General features: G+C 44.7%; 1 protein-coding gene across 3 annotated transcripts in view; it reads left to right on the top strand.

The window, feature by feature from the left end:
• Window positions 1-21,014, top strand: part of STAG3 (STAG3 cohesin complex component) — a 135,672-nt gene that overhangs the window by 65,816 nt on the left and 48,842 nt on the right. For all 3 annotated transcript variants that reach the window (XM_068274049.1, XM_068274051.1, XM_068274050.1), the window contains exons 19-27: window positions 447-647; window positions 3,281-3,351; window positions 3,538-3,625; window positions 5,157-5,237; window positions 8,388-8,480; window positions 9,110-9,275; window positions 10,643-10,770; window positions 13,063-13,164; window positions 17,596-17,744. In XM_068274049.1, the coding sequence (XP_068130150.1) occupies window positions 447-647; window positions 3,281-3,351; window positions 3,538-3,625; window positions 5,157-5,237; window positions 8,388-8,480; window positions 9,110-9,275; window positions 10,643-10,770; window positions 13,063-13,164; window positions 17,596-17,744 (1,079 nt within the window). The remainder of the gene's footprint in view (window positions 1-446; window positions 648-3,280; window positions 3,352-3,537; window positions 3,626-5,156; window positions 5,238-8,387; window positions 8,481-9,109; window positions 9,276-10,642; window positions 10,771-13,062; window positions 13,165-17,595; window positions 17,745-21,014) is intronic.

Genomic DNA, 21,014 nt, shown 5'->3' with positions numbered 1-21,014 from the left:
AGGGCTGTTATCTGACTTTTATTATCTCAACTGTTCCTGGACTATTTACTTTTCCTCTGCTAGAGGAGAGGTCATTACTTCACAGACTGCTCTGAAAGACTCATTTTGAATGCTGAGTGTTGTGTAATCTGCACATATTATAGAATGATGCAATGTTAGAAAAAACACTATATACCTGAAAATAAAAGTATGAGAATATTTTCTTTGCTGCTAATCTTCTAGTAATTATTCATAGTACACAACCAATTCACTATATCATATTTTTTTTTCCGCTTCAGTGTCTCTTTAAGTGCTTAACATATGCTTGTTTTGTAACTTCAGTAAAGCACAAGTTATTATATGCAGATTTATTAGTGGTCTGGAAAGGAAGGGCCCAGAGCAGATACAATGCAATCACAGTCCAGATGGTTTTGTGCCTTTAGTTCCTTGCTTCTTCCTATTCCCAGTACTTTGATCTCCTCCTGACCCAAACACGGGAGATCCTGGAGAAACACACAGACCCGAAGGTTCTGGATGGCTGTTCCTGCGCTCTGTACATCCTGTCTGACCGCCGACACAACATGCACAAGAAGACGGACATTATTGTCAGCCGCCTGGTGGACGGGCTCACTGACCACTTCCTGAAGCTGCTGCCGGACGTCCTGCAGGTACGGTTTACTCTTACAGTTCCTGAAAAGTTAGTTTCTAGAAAATGGCAGCTGCAACATATCGCTACAAAGCTCCCCCGACGTCAGGCCACAGCAGTGTGGGACCTTGTCAGAGTCACTCTAGGTCTAACAGCTGCCCATTCCTACTACTTCCAACAAATCGCCCTCGAGAACTCCTCACTTGCTGCCTATTACAGCAGGTGCCATTATAAGGAGATGATCACATTTATTCACTTCTCCTGTTGGTGGTTTCAATGTTGTGGCCGGAGATGGTCCGTAAGACGCAAATCATTTTAATAGTAGTGAGTAGATGAGGCTAATTTTCATTTAGTTGCGAGTGGATGAGGCACTGGATTTTTAAAACTCGCCTTTTTATTTCAAGATGGTTAAATGATACAGTGGTTAGCAGTGGGGATGTAGACAGGGCTGTAGAGTCGGAGCAATGTTGGGTACCTGAGTCTGAGTCGGTTTTAGTAAACTGAGTCGGATAATTTTTGTACTCTGATTTGATTTTTTTTTAACTCCACAGCCATGGTAAGAATCGGACTAAGGAGTCTGAGTCGAGGAGTCGGAGCAATTTCTGGTACCTGGAGTCGTAGTCAGTAGTTTTATAAACTTAGGAGTCGTAGCTGGAAGATTTTTGTACCACTTCACAACCCTGAATGTAGTAAGATAGCCTGACAGCTGTTTCCCAGGGTTACTGCCTCATCAAAGTGCAGGTATCCTTTTACAAACTCAGTTCCAAATTTCTCGCCAGTCTACCTCTGCTCACAAGCTAATACAGTACTTTTCAGTGGTTTAACGTTTTTTATATAGTTTTTTTGCAGCTCACTCAAAAGCTGTAGCAGTTGAAGTAAACCTCAGATGGGCAAATAAAAAGATTTTATACATACCTGCACCAGTTCTGCGCATGAGCAGGAGAGCCAACTGGCGCGGTTGCACCAGAATACCAGGACCGATACCAGGCGAATGGAGACACTTGGACGGAAGTGACACATCGGTGCTCATGGGACTGGAGGAAGCCCCGGATAATTATAAAATCTTATTTCTGTTCTGTGGTCTTGGGTCTCCTTCCACTAAACACGATTTTTCTGATGCAGATTTCCCATAGGCATTCATTGGAGTCAGTTTTCTCCATCCAGAATCCGTGTGCAGTGGAAACAGGCCCTAACACTTCCCCCACCACCTCTGCCTAACACTAACACCCCTCCACCACTACCACATACGCCTACCACTTGCCTCCCCCTTTACCCACACCTAACATTCCGCATACCTGCACCTAACACTAACCTCCCCCCCCACTACCTGCACCTAACACTAACCCCCACCACCTATGCCTAACACTAACACCCGCACCACTACGACATACACCTACCACTTGCCTCCCCCTACCAACACCTAACATCATTCATACATGCACATAACACTAACCTCCCCCCTACCTGCACCTAACACTAACCCCCACCACCTATGCCTAACACTAACACCCCCCACCACTACGACCTACACCTACCAACACCTAACATCCCTCATTTCTGCACCTAACACTAACCTCCTCCCTACCTGCACCTAACACTAACCCCCACCACCTATGCCTAACACCCCCCAACACTACCACATACGCCTAACACTTATCTCCCCCCTTACCCACACCTAACATCCCTCATACCTGCACCTAACACTAACCCCCACCACCTATGCCTAACACTAACACCCCCCAGCACTACCACATACGCCTCACACTTATCTCCCCCCTTACCCACACCTAACATCCCTCATACCTGCACCTAACACTAACCCCCACCACCTATGCCTAACACTCCCCACCACCACCGCATATGCCTAACCCTATACCTACACCTAATGCTAACATATCCCGTACCTGTACCCAACAGCCCTGCCATCTATGCCTAGCACTAACACCCCCCCAACACTACCACATACGCCTAACACTTATCTCCCCCCTTTACCCACACTTAACACTAATTTCCCCCCTACCTGCACCTAACACTAACCCCCCCCCCCATCACCTATGTCTAACACCCACCCCACCACCACATACACCGAACTCTATCCTTCCTATCTTACCTACACCTAACACCAACATTCCCCATACCTACGTCTAACACTACCCACCCCCACCTATGACCAACAATATCACCTTTCACACCTAATACCAACCCCACCACCACCTAACCAGAGCAGTCTATAGGCTACACCTATTCCCTGCCACTCCTTTCCTTTGGGGGGTTGGGATTTAATACCTAGGTACACACTACTGGGATCAGCTGATTTTGACACACAGCCCGTCGGCTACACACGGTACCACCATAGACTGCAATATAAGTTTGTGGCTATGGTGCGCCTGATGCTTTAGTTGGGTATTATTAGTCTCTAAAATTTGGCTGATGGGACAGGTAAATGTTAGGATATTCATTCAACAAACACCTGCTATATATGTACTCCATTTAGGGGAGCTCAGAGAGGAAAAATGTAGTCTTGCATTTACAAGTACATTTACCATTCCAGTATAAAGTGAGAGGCCGTATAAGAAGCAGTGCCTGCTGTTGTCATTTCCTTGTCCTGTATCACTGAAAGGTCGGCTGGTGATGGATACTCTGTTTCCTCTTTAGGTGTCTGATCTGGATGAAGATGATGTCTACAATACCGCTGCCATTATGAAGAGGCTGTCCTCTCTGTACAGGTAGCTGCTGGTGGGAGGAAATACAGGTCAAACTCGAAAAATTAGACTATCCTGCAAAAGTTTATTTATGTCAGTAATTCTGAACCAGACTGTGAGACCTGCATTGTGCGTTCCCAGCATTAGGTGCGCTATAATTAACCCCGTGGTGCTAGAAGGCCAATAATAATCTGCTGCATCTCTCTGCAGTGCTTACGATCTGACGAAGTGGGAGCTCTTTGAACCGTGCAGCCGCATTCTGCAAAGGGCAGTGGATACAGGCGAGGTTCCCGATCAGGTATAATGGACTTTTCCCAAATGTGATCTGATAACTAGCCTTATGTTCCTCCTGAAAACACTCCGCCTCTCTTTTTTTCTACTTACAATATTTTGTGCATTGCACATCTGTACTTTTTGCATGATATGTTTTCTTATTATTAAACTTTACTTATAAAGCATTAACATATTACGCTGTGCTTTACAATAGACAGGGAAGACCTTACAGCATTAAATAATGTTACATGGACATTATAATGGTCAACAATGGCAGTGATGTAACAATGTAGGGATAAATATAGCAGACGAGTTGATATGGTGATGGAGAAGAGCACACGGAGGAAGAACCTGCCTAATAGGCTCACAGCTTACAATTTAAGTGGTCGGATAAGGAACACAGAAGAAGGGAGGTGATATCCAAGGCGGGAGGAGTTATGAAGGTAGCAGGTAAGCATTTGTGAACAGATGGGTCTTTATAGGAAACCAGAGACGATCTGTAATAAAAGTTTTATACATACCTAGGGCCTCCTCCAGCCCCATCCGCATGGATCGCTCCCACGCCGCCGTCCTCAGCCTTCTCTGTTGCCGATACCGGGTCCCATAACTTGGGCCAGTTGCAGCCAGTCTGTGCAAGAGAAGGGCGCCCTCTACGTATCTCTTCTGCAGTCACCGGAGAGATACGTAGAGGGCACTCTTCTCTTGCGGAGACTGGCCGAAGTTATGGGACCCGGTACCGGCAACCCAGAAGGCTGAGGACGGCAGCCTGGGAGCAATCCCTGCGCATGGGGCTAAGGGAAGCCCCAGGTTTGTAGAAAACTTTTATTATAGATCATCTCTGGTACACTTTAAGGCCTTCTCGAATGAGCTGAAGGTGCGGGAGAGGGAGTTACAATAAAGGTCCAGGACACTCGTGAGTGAGCAAGTGATGCAAGGGGTGGACATCTGTACAATGCTGGAGGAGCGGCGAGAGCAGGTTGTAGAGGAGGAAGTGAGGAAAGAAGTGGGAGGGCCCGCAACTGTCTCTACTTGTGAGAATCGATCACCTGACACTCAGCTCCTTCTCCTGAGAGTTTTTACTCTGACCAGCACTAAAGCCAAGCACACTCTTCTCTGGCCTTGCTTATTGTGTTTAAAAAAAAAAAACATTCCCACACTTACTCTCCTCATTTCCTTTTATAACAAGTTAAAGGAGAAATCAGAAATTATTTTTATTTCAGGCAGGGTGATGAGAGATAATCATGGCTTAAAGGAGAACTGTAGCTGCCGTGCTGGCCGCAAAGAGCTGTTAGCAGTGAGAGAAGGAGGTTGGGGTCAGGTGATCTGCTCTGTCCTGGGGAAGGAATCCCCACTCTGCTGGCAGCTAGGAGCCTTTGGACAAAGGTAGAAACCAGCAGCCAGGTGCATTCCTATTTACATATTTGTTGCAGAAAGTACAAGCATGCAATGCAGAAAACATTGTGTGCTGCTGGTTGTTGCATTTTTACCGTCCTGTGCATTACAAATAGGAGTCTAAAATACGGCTTTGGTGAACATTTAATATCTTCCTTCTACAGATTGTCCTCCCTTGCCTTGTGTGCTGTCACTTTGCTCTTCTCTGGACCCTCTACCATCTCAGCACCGCCGAGCCTTCACAGGTAAGGTCTCTTACAGAGGAACTCCAGGAAGTGAACACTGCCATTGCAAATTAAGTTAAAGCAAATCTGAAGCGAAAATTACTTAATTACTGCTCTGTCTGTTCAATAAGCTTCACCTATTCAGTAAGGAGTTCCCTAGGGCAAGTCTCCCTAACACTACTACTGCCTATTGAGTGCGCTCAAGGAGAAAAGCGCTATACAAATATAGGAATTACTGTAGATATGTGCCAATGAATGGCTGATTGGTAAGTTAGATGGTACATAAAATAGAATAAAAAATGTTGACGTAACAATGTATGTAACCAATTGTACAACAAAATTCTAAATTGCAATTTTCCCCCAAAAATAAACAAGAGCAAAGAAAAACAATAAAACAGGACAACGTTGCATTCCTTCATACATTACATTGCCTATGTGTCCAGGGGCAGCCCTCCCATGAAGCAGACTGAATCACATGGTTCAGGGCAGCAGACTGTAGGGGGCAGCATCAGCTCTGCACTCAGCTGATCTTGTTCTGTCCCTCAAACTATTTACCTTAGTCTTCTTTTTTATGTCTAAAATGTCTGCCGGAAGTTAGACATCCAACAACACATGTCCTGGGTGTGAGGAGTGTCTTACATTTTTTTAATATTCCTAAAGCAATAGGAAATATATACGGTAATTCTTCTAATGAGAAAAAAAAAAAAAGAAGAGGACAGCCATCTATCTGCGGGGTAACCTTAATAACTTTATGAAGTTGCTTTTTCTGTGCTACTGTGCGGCTGGAAAACCACGCACAGAGACATTAGACCAAGACACTCTACTGTACAGTCTAAAAGGACACCATCAATTTCTCAGGATGAAAAAAAAAATGTAAAAACTCATTATTTCTCAGTTTTCGGCCATTATAGTTGTAAAATAATACTTGCTACTTTGGATAAATCCCACACATTTTATTTGTCCCAGTTATTACATCATGTAACCACTTCACTACTGAGGGGTTTTTTTTCCCCTTTTGTGCCAGAGCAATTTTCACCTTTCAGCGCTCCTTCCATTCATTCACCTATAAATTCATTACTACTTATCACAACAAAACGATCTATACCTTGTTTTTTTTTCGTCACCAATTAGGCTTTCTTTGGGTGGTACAGAAGTGCTAAGAATTATTTTATTCTAAATGCATTTTAATGGGAAAAAGATGTGGAAAAAAGTTTTCAGCCATTATAGTTTTTAGATAATAATACATGCTACCATAATTAAAACACACACATTTGATTTGCCCATTTATCCCCGTTATTAAAACATTTGAAATATTTCCCTAGTATGCATGACACCAATATTTTATTTGGAAATAAAGGTACATTTTTTTTCAATTTTGCATCCATCACTAATTACAAGCCCATAATTTCATAAATAACAGTAATATACCCTTTTGACAGACATATTACAAAAGTTCAGTCCCTAAGGTAACTATGTATTTTTTTTCCAGTTAGTTTACTTTAAGTACAGAACAGGAAGTAATGCGAGGACATGTTACTTCGTTTTGTTACAATGACCGTGGCATCTCATTGATGCTGGCGATCATTGATGCGGGGACTTAGATTAACATATTCATTACACACACACACGCACACGCACGCACACACTGTACACACACACACACACACACACACACACACACACACACACACACACACACACACACACACACACAGTTTTATTTTGGTAACTGCAGGGGAGGTAAGAGGTTAATTAATGGGGCTTTCTTGTATTTTTATTTTATGTATGTATGTGCAATTTTACTAGTTGGCCACTACACCCACTTTATATTCCTGTGTACTGTGAATGTACACAGGAAATAATGTGTTATTCATTTTGTCAATGACCACTGGTTCACTGATTAGTGTACGAATGGGTGGCAATGGGAACGAGTGCGCACGCAGCGGGCGATCGCGGCGGGGTACACAGGGGTGAGCCTGGGGTGTCTGGCACCTGGGTGCAAGATTTTCTCTGGCGCCTATGGGAGTGGTTAAATTAACCGCGCTCAACCACATAACCACACCCATGTCCATAATCATTATGTGGGCAGCATTCACCAGAAAATAGTCGCTATGTGGGGAGCAATCACCAGAAAATAATAGTTATGTGGGGAGCAATCACCAGAAAATAATCGTTGTGGGGAGCAATCACCAGAAAATAATCGTTATGTGGGGAGCAATCACCAGAAAATAATAGTTATGTGGGGAGCAATCACCAGAAAATAATAGTTATGTGGGGACAGTCACCAGAAAATAATAGTTATGTGGGGACAGTCACCAGAAAATAATAGTTATGTGGAGACAGTCACCAGAAAATAATAGTTATGTGGGGAGCAATCACCAGAAAATAATCGCAAAGTGGGGGCATTCACCATAAAATAATCGCTATGTGGGGAGCATGCACCAGAAAATAATTGCAATGTGGGGGCATTCACCAGAAAATAAACGCTATGTGCACAGCATTCACCAGAAAATAAGTTATGTGGGGAGCAGTGCTGTGAAAAAAAAATTCACTCACCTGGCCGGCCTCCAGCTCCCCGACGATCCTCCAGTGACTATCTCCCGCGCTGACAGGCAGAGTGTAGGGCTACGGCAAGATGGCGCCCGAAGCCCTGTACTGGATACACAAATAGTCTCCAGAGCAGGGCTTTGGCAGCCATCTTGCCATAGCCCTGCTCTGCCTCCGGGAGGCGGTCCCCACAGCGGGGAGATGAACCGGGTGGCCAGCAGTGGGGAAGTGAGGCAGAAGGAGGGGACCCAGGTGAGGGAGGGTGGGATCTGTCCCCCCTCCCCGCCGCTGTTCCCACCCCTCCTTCTAGCGCTGCTCTTCCCCACCATGGGGGGTCGTGGCGACACCCCCTTGGGTGTCAGTCACCTGGGGCGCCACGCCCCCCTGCGCCCAATGGACGCGGCTGGAGGGAGGGAGCGGCGGCCAGAGGGGGTGAGCGGCGGCCGGGCGGCACCTGACAGAAAGAGGCGTCTGGGTGTAATGCACCCGCAGCACCCGCCCAGGCGTGGTCCTGGGGGTACATATATCTACACCTCTGGGACTTTAGATGAAGTCCTGCGTGCATGAATATACTGCCCGCGGGATGACAACTATATAATTCCCTCACTGTTCTTCTTTCATTAGGAGGAGGTTTCTGCTTTGAAGAAGAAGTTTCGCTTATTCTGCAGCTTGTGTCAGAGTTGTCTGTCTGATCTTCATCGCAGTGTCAGAGAGCAGGTAAAATAGACTAACATAAAGTGTAACTGACGGGAGAGATGGCAGCATATCCTAAGACCAGGCCGCATCTGAATGACTACCAACAGAGGCGTGCAGAGCACACAGAGGCAACATACACACCTTGTATTAAAAAAAGATGCTACAACTATGCACTAGAGCCCTAACCTCTAAAAAAATGGAATGCACACATAAAATAAGGGAGCAGATAGCCGTAAGGTAAACTTACATTTTTTTTTAACAGCAGGGAGAGGGGTCAGCGCCTCCCAAAACGGGCTGCATCTGAATGACTATCAACATAGGTGTGCAAAGCCTAATTATATGCAGGATACACATCTTGCATTCATTTGACATCATCTTCTATTTTTTTTTTTTTTTTTTTCTAATTTCTAATGTCATCTTCTGTATACATCTCTCTTTTGGCGTCACCATCTCCTGTACATTTCTTATTACTAACTTTGTCATCTTCTGTATACTTCTCTCTTCTGGTGTTGTCATCTTCTTCTGTGTACTTTTTTCTATAATCATCTTCTCTATACCGTGTTTCTTCTGTCATTCTCTTCTGTGTACTTCATTATTCTTCCAGCCTTCCTTTCTTCTGCCTTTTGTAGCAAGCGTACGTCTTCTTTCAGGCATTTATACTTCTCAGCGATCTGCTGGTGGTTTTCAACGATCGGCTAAGCCGCGGCGAGCTGTCCCATTTTCAGCCTCTTGTCTACACCCCTGACCTGGCCCTCCAGGCTGAACTTGCTGGCTTCCTTGTGGATCACGTGTTCACTAGTGCTGAGGAAATAGAAGGTAACGCTTTGTGTATTACCACAGGATTGGTGACCTGGCTCCTTGTTTAACAAAGTGTATTTCATAATATTCGCCTTCATGTAAGCAGGGAGTGTAGTCTCTTATGCAGCCCCGGGATATTGTTGAGTGATTTGTCATTGTGCATCACTAACACCTAGTAACACTTAAAGAAACTCTGTAGCCAAAAAAAATTTCCCCTGGGGGGTACTCACCTCGGGAGGGGGAAGCCTCAGGGTCCCAATGAGGCTTCCCCCTCCCCTGTAGCTGCAGGCAGTCCAGCGCTGGCTCCCCCGAAGTGTCCCGCAATCCTTCCTCGACAAGCCCTGATTTATTTGCCTTCCCTGGCTCCAGCGGTGGCGCTGTTGCGGCAAACCGTACGGAGATAGGCGGAAATAGCTGATCTCTGTCAGGTCCGCTCTACTACACAGACTCAGGAGACTTGCGCCTGCGCAGTAGTGTGGCCCGACAGCGATCGGCTATTTCTGCCTATCTCTGAGCGTGGATCGGATACTGTGCTGGAGCCGGGGAGGTAAATATATACATCCCCGCTGTTCGGAGGGGCACAGCGAGACCGCCGTGGGACACAGGAGGACGGGGGAGCCTTGATGGGATCCAGAGGCTTCACCCTACCGAGGTGAGTACCCCGCAAGGGAACTTTTTGTAGTTACAGGTTTTCTTTAAGAGAATCACAAAGGCCCATATGCAACTGAGTTTTCTCCTAGTAGATAATTTGTAATCTTCAATTTGAAATAACTTTTCAGCACTTTGCCATTGAAAAAGTACCAAAAAGTTAGGTGAAAAACTACAGTCAAAATTATTTAGCATATTTTCTTGCTTGCTGGTGGTTTAAGAGGCATTTTATTGACATGTTGGAAATTATAATGTTGGAGAAAACTCAAGAGAAAAAGTTAACTGCATATGGGCCAAGGTTTTTAAACTTATAAGTGGTATGAAACTCCGCATTTCTTCTTTAGCTCTAAAAGATTATTTACAGCACAAAATCTACTACCACACAAAAAAATTGTAGCAGAACAGCATTCAATCAGTTAAACACAGCACTTTGCTCTTCAGTGGAAAGCTCCTTGCTTCCATGGGCAGCTTTTGGATGCATCCGAAGTGGTGATAACATTATCTTTTGTTTACATTCTTCTGTCAGAGACATTTAGTAAACATTACCAAACTGCCGAAACTAAGCTCTCACTGCTTCTAGTATGTGTGCAGTTGAGAAGTAATCACAGGATAGATTTTAATATATAAATACAGCAGCTATGCAATAAAATGTAAGTAGAAAAGCACATTTTTATTGAATGTTATGTCAGAGATTTATCCCACTTTAACCTACGGTACTCTTTTTCTGCCTTTTGCAGGGGATGAAATAAAGCAGATTGCCATGGTGCATAACAGGCGTAACCTGTTGGCGGGATACTGCAAGCTGATCCTGTACAACATTCTGGAGCTGCGCTACGCCAGCGAGGTCTTCAAGTACTACGTTAAGGTCAGGAGTTACAGGCTTCTCACTCCTTCCAGCGTTGGTCCATATAGAGTCTCAGGACTTGCTCAGTGCCTGTCTGGCAGGAGCTTTTTATACCATCATTTATCAGAGCATCTATTGTCTTTCTGCAGTGTTTATACTCTGCTGAAAGATCAAACAGGATCCAGGTGAATTTTCAAAGGAAAGACATTGATTATTATGAAAACTTATTTATAAAGTGCAAGATATACAGGGATTTTATAGCGGTGGGTGGGGGGGGAAAGGAAGGTTCGGACACATTACGGGTGGGCGAGAGGGACACATGAAGGGGGGGTTATAAGTGCAAGGGAAGGGATTGGAGCTATTAGTGCAACTTATAAGTATTAAAGTATCTTAAACTGAAACATCACCTGCTTTCTGTGAACTGTAAGTCCCGCCTCCTTGTGTGGACACCTAGTTTCATCTACAAGGGATTCTGGGAAATGTAATCTGGCATCTGTTGTTCTTGGTTTGGGTGTCACATGACACATTGGAATGACACACCCACTGAATCCAAAGAGGAGAGGAAAGTAGGCTGTGCTGCACTGAGAAGAACATTTGGCCCACGTGATAGCCTTCTGTCCACATCTTTGCATCTTTACTCTCTTTACATTCACTTATCATCCTGTTTGCTTTGGGGATTTAAAGTCACATGCAAGTATCTTACAACTGGGTAAAAATCAGTTAACACAGGAGCACTGCTTTCTTGATCTCCACTCCATTTTAGACATACAGTACTTGACAGTTTTTTATAGATTATGATTCCTTATGGATTCAGACAATGGGTCAAATTTATCAATGGTGTCTGAGAGGAAAATTTTAGAAATCATGCAGAACTGTCGCAGATGTTTTAAGAAGGTGCAATTTATAATACTGTTCTAAAACGGTAAGATTTTCTGAATTGATGCAGTCTGAGTGAGGTAAGATGTACTGTCTGAATTCACCGCATCCCCGCTGCAGAACAAAGTCTTTATCCCCATGAAATCCCGGGGCAAAATTCCACGATTTTCCAGGTCGTGGATTTTTTTTGCCAGGTAGAGGCAGAGCTTTGCGCTGTAGCTCTGCCTCCAGTCAATCTCCGCCGATCTCCACCTCTCCCCGCCCTTCTCAGTGAAAGAAGACTGAGGGAGGCGGGGAGAGGCGGAGTTCGACGAAGATTGACTGAAACAAAGGCAGAGCTACAGCTCAAAGCTCTGCCTCTACCAGGAAGGCTAGAAGAATTTTACCCCGGGATTTTGGGGGATAAATACCTTGTTCTGCCACGGGAATGCGACAAATCAGTTTGGATTATAATGCTGAAGCGGCCTGCTGCATAAAACAAGTATTTAAAAACGCTTCAGACTCTCTTTGAGGCCTTGTTCACATTATAGGCGTTTTTGTAAAATTTTAAGCGTGAGCGATTTTCAAAATCGCCCTGAAAGCGCTTGTGCAAAGATTCTCTATGAGAGCGTTCATATCAGAGCGGTTCGTTTGCGATTTTTTTTTTTTTTTTTGGGGGGGGGGGGGGAAAGCGGTGCTTGGGCCAATTTTAAGGTGTTTTGCCTCGGTGGAAGGTATAGGAAAATCGCAAAATGTTCACAAAATCGCTTTGCCAAGCGATTTGCGTGAGCATTTAAAAAAAAAATACATTTTATTTGTTCTGGATTTTTTTCCAGATCAAAAGACGGAAGCACTCTGCAAAAGCGCTTACAAAAACGCCAACAAAAACGAGCTCAGAAAATCGCAGGAAAACGCTTAAAAAAAACACGGGGAAAAAACTGCCACCGTGAGCCGAACGCAAGGTGAACGAGGCCTAACACAGTAAAAAAAATTGATGGGAAAACAGCATCAGTCAAAGCACTTCTTAGGGTAGGGTGGACTTAATGATATCAATCAGTCCAGATATTTCTGCTTAATAAAGATCTCACAGTATAGCTGCTGTCTGCAAAAGAGAAGATTAAATCCGTTATGTGGGGAATAAAACACCACATACAGCACAAGCTGACAGCTCATCTCCCAGTGTCGGCAGCTTTGCATGAGTTTTAGACATGGTATAAAACACTTCCTATTTCATTCACAGATTAGCACTGGTTTTTCTCACCGTTTTACCAGTATGACATTTCTAGAAATCCATGCAAAACTAATGTAAAAGTCTTCTTATTTTGTAAGTAGAGAATTCACTCTCAGAACACATGCAGATTACAGCACTGATCAAGTATAAGGGAAAAAGAACTGTTGAAATTGCTTTGATAAATCTGGCCCACTGTTTTCTAGCGTGTTGTCCTTTCACTCTTCCAGTATTTCATTTTTTATGGAGACATCATTAAGGAAACCCTCCACAGATCGCGCTCAGTGAGTAAAGAGGAGAGCACCATGACCATCCTGCTGACACTGACCCAGGTAACCAACAGAAACGCACACGGACACCGGGAGCCTGATCTGGGGAAGTGTAGCCGGGGATTTGGCAAAGTTGTAACAATTAAATACAATGCTTACAAACATGGGTTGCTCCAGGAGGCAACCACTCATATGAGAATGTATCCTCCCCTCTCGGCCTTTGGAATGGATGTGGCGGTCGCAGCTCCAAAACAGTTTTTACTCTACAAGAGCCCTTGTGGAGTGAGTTCCTTAGCAAGGGTTTGAGCTGAGGTCCGTTTAAATTTTAATCTGTGTTCATTTGAATTATTTGTTGCATATTTAAAAAGCTTTTTTACATATCGGCAGCACACTTCAAGCGATCCTCAGGAGTTTTGTAGTAAGACTGTTTGCCAGCTGGAGCACCCAAAAACACAAACGACTATAGTGAGTCTATATATAATGTACTTTAAAGGCCCTACCTCAAAGACTCTGTATTAAAAAAAAAAAAAGTCCCCTGGGGGGTGCTTACCTCGGGAGGGGGAAGCCTCGGGGTCCCAATGAGGCTTCTCCCTCCCCTGTAGCTGCAGGCAGTCCGTCCAGCGCTGGCTCCCCCAAATCCTCCCCCCGACAAGCCTAGCAAGGCTTGATTAGTTTACCTCTCCGGATCCACTCTACTACTTGGCTGGCGCAAAGGACTCACGTATGCACAGTGGAGCGGATCAATCGGTTTGGCTATTTCCACCCTAACCCGAAGGAAGAGCGGCTACTGCGCCTGCGCAGGATCGCGGAAGGTAAATATTTAATAAATGTTGTTTCCTGCGCAGAAAAAGATTTTAATGCGGCCTGTGAACTGGTTACTGAGAGGAGCAGTTTGTATGTTGAGGTGAATTGTGCAAAAAGATAACATTATTTGGGACAAGATGAAATAGGTGTCAATGGCCAATTTGTATGCACAAAATTCTTATAAATATTTACCTCGCCAAACTTCGTAGGGCCAGGCAGAGTAACGGAGGGATGGAGGAGGATGGGGGAGCCTTGTGGGGCCCGGGCAGAGTAACGGAGGGATGGAGGAGGATGGGGGAGCCTCGTGGGGCCCGGGCAGAGTAACGGAGGGATGGAGGAGGATGGGGGAGCCTCGTGGGGCCCGGGCAGAGTAACGGAGGGATGGAGGAGGATGGGGGAGCCTCGTGGGGCCCAGGCAGAGTAACGGAGGGATGGAGGAGGATGGGGGAGCCTCGTGGGGCCCGGGCAGAGTAACGGAGGGATGGAGGAGGATGGGGGAGCCTCATGGGGCCCGGGCAGAGTAACGGAGGGATGGAGGAGGATGGGGGAGCCTCGTGGGGCCCGGGCAGAGTAACGGAGGGATGGAGGAGGATGGGGGAGCCTCGTGAGGCCCGGGCAGAGTAACGGAGGGATGGAGGAGGATGGGGGAGCCTCATTAGGATCCAAAGACTTCCCACTCACGAGGCAAGCCCCTTACAGATGGATTATTTTTTAATCACAAATCCTCTTTAAAGAAGGAGGTTCACAGAACGAGTATAAAAAGTAGGAAATTTATTCAGCACTTTTTGCAGTGCTATTCAGCTCCAAAAGGATTACTGGGGAGACCCACCCTGCACTGCACTAGCGGCTTCCAGACAAGACTGAAGCTGTTACTGTGCGTCTTCCTCGCTCACATTGGCTAGGTAGTGTGTCAGGCTAGCGTCCCACTTGAGCTGGACTCCAGCGGGAGCAGACCGTATAGGAAGCGCTCCGATGATCTGTCTGTGGATCGGTTGGAGCTCCGGGTGCAGATGCGTTACCTCCAAAGGCTATATGGGAAATGCATCCGGTTTCCGAGAAAAATCACATACCTCAGAAGATTGCATTCCGCTTAGCACAACAAATGCTTTGTAATCTCACAAGTTGGAACGGCGGCTCCTATTTATAAAATTGGATCCGTTCTCTGTCCTGTTCTTCATTGCAGTTAATATGACATAAAAATGCCAGTGTTCCGTTGTAGTCACACTTATTAAAGCAGATCCGAGATGAAAAACTAACCATACAAGTCACCTGTCTATATATCTTATCTAAAGTTTAGATAGTTTACACAGCAAATCTAGCTGCAAACAGCTTCAAAAGTTTATGATTATTTATTCCAATGATACAATGAGGGCAGCCATGTTCTGTTTGTCACATTGTCACAGGCTGAGGGCTGGAGATGCTATCAGCTTGCCTGTGTGTAAATCCAGTCCCCTCTCCTCCTCCCTCCTCCCCTCTGCCTCTGAAATCTCTGGTTAGTAATCTCCTCCTCCTCCTGCCCAGACTGAGCTCCCATAAGCCCTTGCTACAGTGCCAAGGCACAAAATGAGCTGTGGGCGAGGCTTATTTAGTTTATAGGGAATAAGAGTATTAAAACAAAACAAAAAAAGTATTTGGCTTGAGGAATGCCCTATAAACTATATGAAAGGAACACAATTATGCAATGAATAAAAGTTCATCTCGGATCCACTTTAAGTGTGAAATGTAATTGTGTGGATTGTGTTTTGTTGCTGTCAGTGCAGCAGGCTAGATAACAGTAGAAATCGGAAGAGGTTAGTTGCATATCACAAGTTTTATGTGGAAACCAGGACAACATCTGTAACCTGCGTCAGGCCATCTGCTCATTAATACCATCTATGATAAGCAGCTCAGACAATGATGATCTCCGGTTAATGCGTATAGACGGCCAGCCCAGCATGGCGTAATGATCAGACTCCTGAAATGTGACAGCTCGCGGGTGCATTGAGCCTGCCCGCTGCTCCGGTGCCATGTAAGGGGGAGGAGCTGTGTTGGTAAAGTCTTCAGAGAAGGAAAGGGGGGGAGGGGACACAAACAGAGAAATTATCTGTATGGCTTTTATCTTAGGGCTGTTCTCCAATGCCACACGGAAACGCCGCGCAATTTTATCATTCTAACTTTCCAGCATGCAGTTCTCTTCATTTTCTTTTTGTGGTTGTGTTAGGCCTCTTGCACACTACATGCGATTCCGAATTTTTATCATACGTCTGATTTTGGATTCCGATTAAAAATCTTAGCAGCATGCAGTACGTTTTTTAATCGGAATACAAAATCGGATCAGATAAAACTGAATCGCATGTAGTGTGCAAGAGGCCTTAAGCGATTTTTTTTTTCACTGAATTGACTAGGAAAGAATTAATTTTTGCAATTTTGTTAATGTGTAAATCGCAGGGAATTCTCAGTGCACTGTTTTTCATCAGGAATTTTCTGCAATCCTATACTTTCAATGGAAACACTCAAATATTGCGGCAGGACTGAGGCTGCATTTCCACTTGTGCGGTGGAAATCGTCGCGGTAAAAATTTGCATGTGGATGCGAATTTTGCATGCGGCTCTATGCGAATTTGTATGCGGATTCGCATGGATGACAATGTATGCGAATTTAACCATGGCAGTGCCGGTGTGATTTTTCCATTGTTTCTATGCGAATTTGCATGAAAATTCGCATACCCAAACCGCATGCGAATTTCCTATTAAATACATTGTATGCGATTCGCATAGCGGCATGCGAATTCTGATGGCTCTGCCGTGCGAATTTTTTCTGCACAGAAAAACGCAAAGGAATCCTGACAAGTGGAAACAGTCCCATTCACTTGTATTGCTATGCGAATTCACGATAGCGGAAATGGGCCCTGACACCTGCGATCAGACTAGAGGAAACATACCCCAGGGATTTCCATGATAGAGCCAGCACAGCGGATCGCAGACCTTCCACAAAGTGCAGACAGTGCTAAACAGCTGTAACTGGCAATATGAGCTGGCCAGTGAGATGCAGATAATTACTGCTTGCATGCAAATTTCATTCAAAACATATGCAGGTTGGAATTGGAACCAACCAAATGCGCTTCCTGTGGATTTTGTTAGGCTCAATTCCAAGCTGTATACAGTTTGCATGAATTTTGCATGCAAGTCAGAGTTATCGCAAGGGGGACAGGACAACTGTAATGAAAGGGATATGAAGGCTGCCATATTTATTTCCTTTTAAGCAATACTAGTTTCCTGGCTGTCCTGCTGATCCTCTGTCTCTAATACTTTTAGTCATAGCCCCTGAACAAGCATGCAGCAGGTCAGGTGTTTCTGACAATATTGTCAGATCTGACAAGTGTGCTGCATGCTTGTTTCTGGTGGGATTCAGACACTACTGCAGCCAAATAGACCAGCAGGGCTGCCAGGCAACTGGTATTGTTTAAAAGGAAATAAATATGGCAGCCTCCATATTCTTCTCACTTTAGTTGCTTTTAATTGCTCACCTCCAGGGTGCATGACTCCTTCCCTCGATAGAGGGTAACGTAGACATACATGTGTACCTATAGTGTGTGTGAAAACTGTATTTGAGTAAACATATAACTTTTTTTCAAACAAAAGCAAAATAGAACCGTCCAGAATCCTGTTATGCTTCTCTCCCCCCGCATACTAATTGTATATTCTTCCGCAGTCATTCACAGGATTCTGTGCAGAGAACGGATCCCCGGACAGACGCTATGCCCAGACTTTCCTGGAAATCCGGGACCTTGCCAGACGATTCTCTCTCCTGCTGGGCCCAGATCAGCTGAGGAATCGGCAGGACGTGCTACTCATTCACAAGTGAGAGCAGCACACATCACTGGTCTGCTTCCTTCTCTAGAGTGGCCCATCCAAGAGTATTATAGCACAGCACAGACTGCACTACCCTTCATGGTGCAGCCCCCAGACTGGTTCACCCATCTGTCACAGCATCATCTGTGTGGGACATACAGCTCACGCTCATGTGCAGCTCTTGCCCTGTTGTGTTACTTGTTTTTGTTTTTACAGATTTACTTTAAAGCGGACCTGAACGCAGTACTCCTTTCTGCTCTAAACATACACAACAGCATAATAACGTATAAGCAAAAAACATTTCTTTGTTACAGTTGATCCTGCAATAAATCTGCAGTGTGTCTACTTCCTGATTCATGGAAGCAGACATATTGTTTACTGCCTGTGCTTTTAAATGGGCTTATCTGCCATAGGCAGTCATGTGACACAGCTGAGAGATCAAATTACAACTAGTGATTAGACACAAATGAGGGGGAATTACACAGGCTAAACTCTTTAACCACTTCTGGACCACAGTGCTAAACCCCCCTAATGACCAGGCTATTTTTTACTAAAAGGGCCACTGCAGCTTTAAGGCCAAGCTGCAGGGCCGCACAACACAGCACACTAGTGATTCCCCACCAACAGAGCTCTCTGTTGGTGGGGTCTGATCGCCCCCCAGTTGTTTATTTTTTTTTTTATATAAATACTTATATTCCAAGTTGATACGGCGCTCACCGCCCCTCCTAAAGAATCATCCAGTATGCAGCTAACTGCTAAAGAGCAGGAACAGTCAGTTCTCCTCAAATCAAATAAGAAGTTACAGTAGTGCATCTGGTATTCCTTTCAATGTGGCCACCAGTTCACAGACCGAAAGTCTGCTTTTATTCAGGCACATCAGTATACTACAGCAGCGTGGCTTCTCTGAGGGCTTGGACGTCCTGCATACCTGATCATTTCCCTCTAATCTTTTTAAGGTCCTCATTTAACGTTTGATCGTTTCCTATTACTATCAGGAAACGATCAAACGTTAAGGCTGCTTTCACAGTGGGACGTTGCAGGCGCACGTTAGAGCAGCTTGTAACGCACCCCAACGCACAGCAATGAAAAATCAATGGGCTGTTCACAGTGCCCACGTTGCGTTACATTGTAACGCTTCACGTCCAGATAACGTACTGCATGCAGTACTTTACACGCGGCTAAGCCTCGTTAGACTGTTTGCACATGCTTAGTACGGGTGGGTTTTTTTATTTTGGGGACGGAGAGGAGGCGGGGAGAGGCCGCTACGTAGCCAGGCACATGGCTACTTAATATTCACTGCACTTGCAGTGTTTTCTTCTTGGAGCGGCCGCTGATTGGCTGGCAGGACCACGTGATGCGGAGAGCTCTGCTCACGTGGTCTCCGCAGTGCCTCCTACAGAGCAGGCGCACCAAGAGCTGCTTGTAACGCGGCTTTTGGTAGCGTCCTGCTCCAACACCACCAGGCGTTGCGTTAGGGGCACGTTATGCGACCTTAACGTCTCCTCTAACGCAACGTCCTGGTGTGAAACCAGCCTAAATGAGGACCTTAAAAAGATTAGAGGGAAATGATCAGCCTGCGCGCGATCTCCTGCAAACTGCAGCCCCAGGACTTGACGCCCATTGGCGTGGAGCGGTCTTCAGGTAGTTAAATACATATAAGAGGCATTTCTGCTATGTTTTACTTGTGTCCTGTGCAAGAGTTCAGGTTCACTTTAATTACAGTTTATTCCGGAAGCCAAACATTAACCGGTATAATTGCAGAGCAGGCTACAAATAACAGTTAAAAAAAATACAAAAAAAGGAACATCCAGTACATTCCATAATGAATGGTTACAGAATTGCCCACAAGTGCAGTTACATATGGCACTTGACAACACCATCAATGGAATGCTAGCAAAAACGCTGCAATTGCAATTATCAATCTATAGTGGGCCCTGGTCTAAAACAGGTTATGTAAATAATTAGGCACCAGGACTAGAGAAGGCTCCACAAGAGGATATGACCAGTATTACCTAAAGTTGAGCATCTTGTACAGAAATATTAAAGCAAAACTGAACTAAAAAAATAAGTCAAAATAAACATACACAGGTCATACTTACCTCCTGTGTAGTCTACTCTTTGATCTGTTTCTCCTCTTCTGCCTCCTTCTTGTCTTCTGTGATCAATGAAATTCTCTATCCTCCATTTTAAAAATGGCGATGACCTCATAACAGCTTCTGGGTTAGCAACCAGTAATATGCATTGAGCCATAGGGAAACGTGGACATTACATAGCACATCAGTTGTACTTTATACTGTCCGTGGGAATGCGTAAAAATGTACACAATGCGGCCCGCCGACCCAGGGGTCGGCAAAAACAAAACTAGCTGGCGGAGGGGGACCTGAGCAGCAGTGAGTGACTACGAGGGCACAGGATGGCTGCATGGGGCTGGTAGATGCCCCAAGTAAGTGAAACTCATTTTTTTGCCGGACAATTCAGCTTCCTGAGAGACGAGTGTGACTAAGATCTTATCAGAACTGGAAGGGATCATTGTTAAAAGAAAACGGTGAGCTTCTGAAAGGAAGTGACAGCAATGTAATGCTAGGTACACACAATACGTTTTTGCGATAATTACCATCATGTCCGATATTACTTTCAATCGTTTTACTGCTCAATTTCTCCTAGAAGTGAATGGAAATTGAAAGGAAAAGATAAGACAATCGAGCGGGAAATCGAGCAGAAAAATGAATCAAAAATCAACCAAAAAAAACCTCATAATGCTAGGTACACACCATACAATTTTCTGGCAGATTTACCTGCCAGATCGATTATTTCCAACATGTCCAATCTGAATTTCGATTGATTTTCCAATTTTTTTTCGATCGATTTTTCATAGAACTGAACAAAAATCGATCTGAAAAACGATTGAAAAAAAGATTGAAAAATTGTTATTCAGATCGGACATGTTGGAAATAATCGATCTGGCAGGTAAACCTGCCAGAAAATTGTATGGTATGTACCTAGCATAAGTATGTAACATTCCTTTGCACATCACATGTTTATTTAAATTATTTTACTCAGTTCAGGTTTACTTTTAATATTTAAATTAGGAGTGGTCATATAAAAGGTATCCACCCACTTACCTTTCCGATGACAATGTAAAAGGTATATGAAAAGAAACTACTTTTGATTCACTACTGTGACGCATTTTGAGGGAATAGACCCGCCCTTCCTCAGGCCAATATTCAGTGCCAGCTGCAAAAAAAATAGTCGAGTTCTGAGCGCCTCTTTAGGCAGAAA

This window comes from Hyperolius riggenbachi, chromosome 3 (genome assembly GCF_040937935.1).
Source record: "Hyperolius riggenbachi isolate aHypRig1 chromosome 3, aHypRig1.pri, whole genome shotgun sequence".
NCBI classification, from domain to species: Eukaryota; Metazoa; Chordata; class Amphibia; order Anura; family Hyperoliidae; genus Hyperolius; species Hyperolius riggenbachi.
This window is presented reverse-complemented; position numbering and strand designations above follow the sequence as displayed.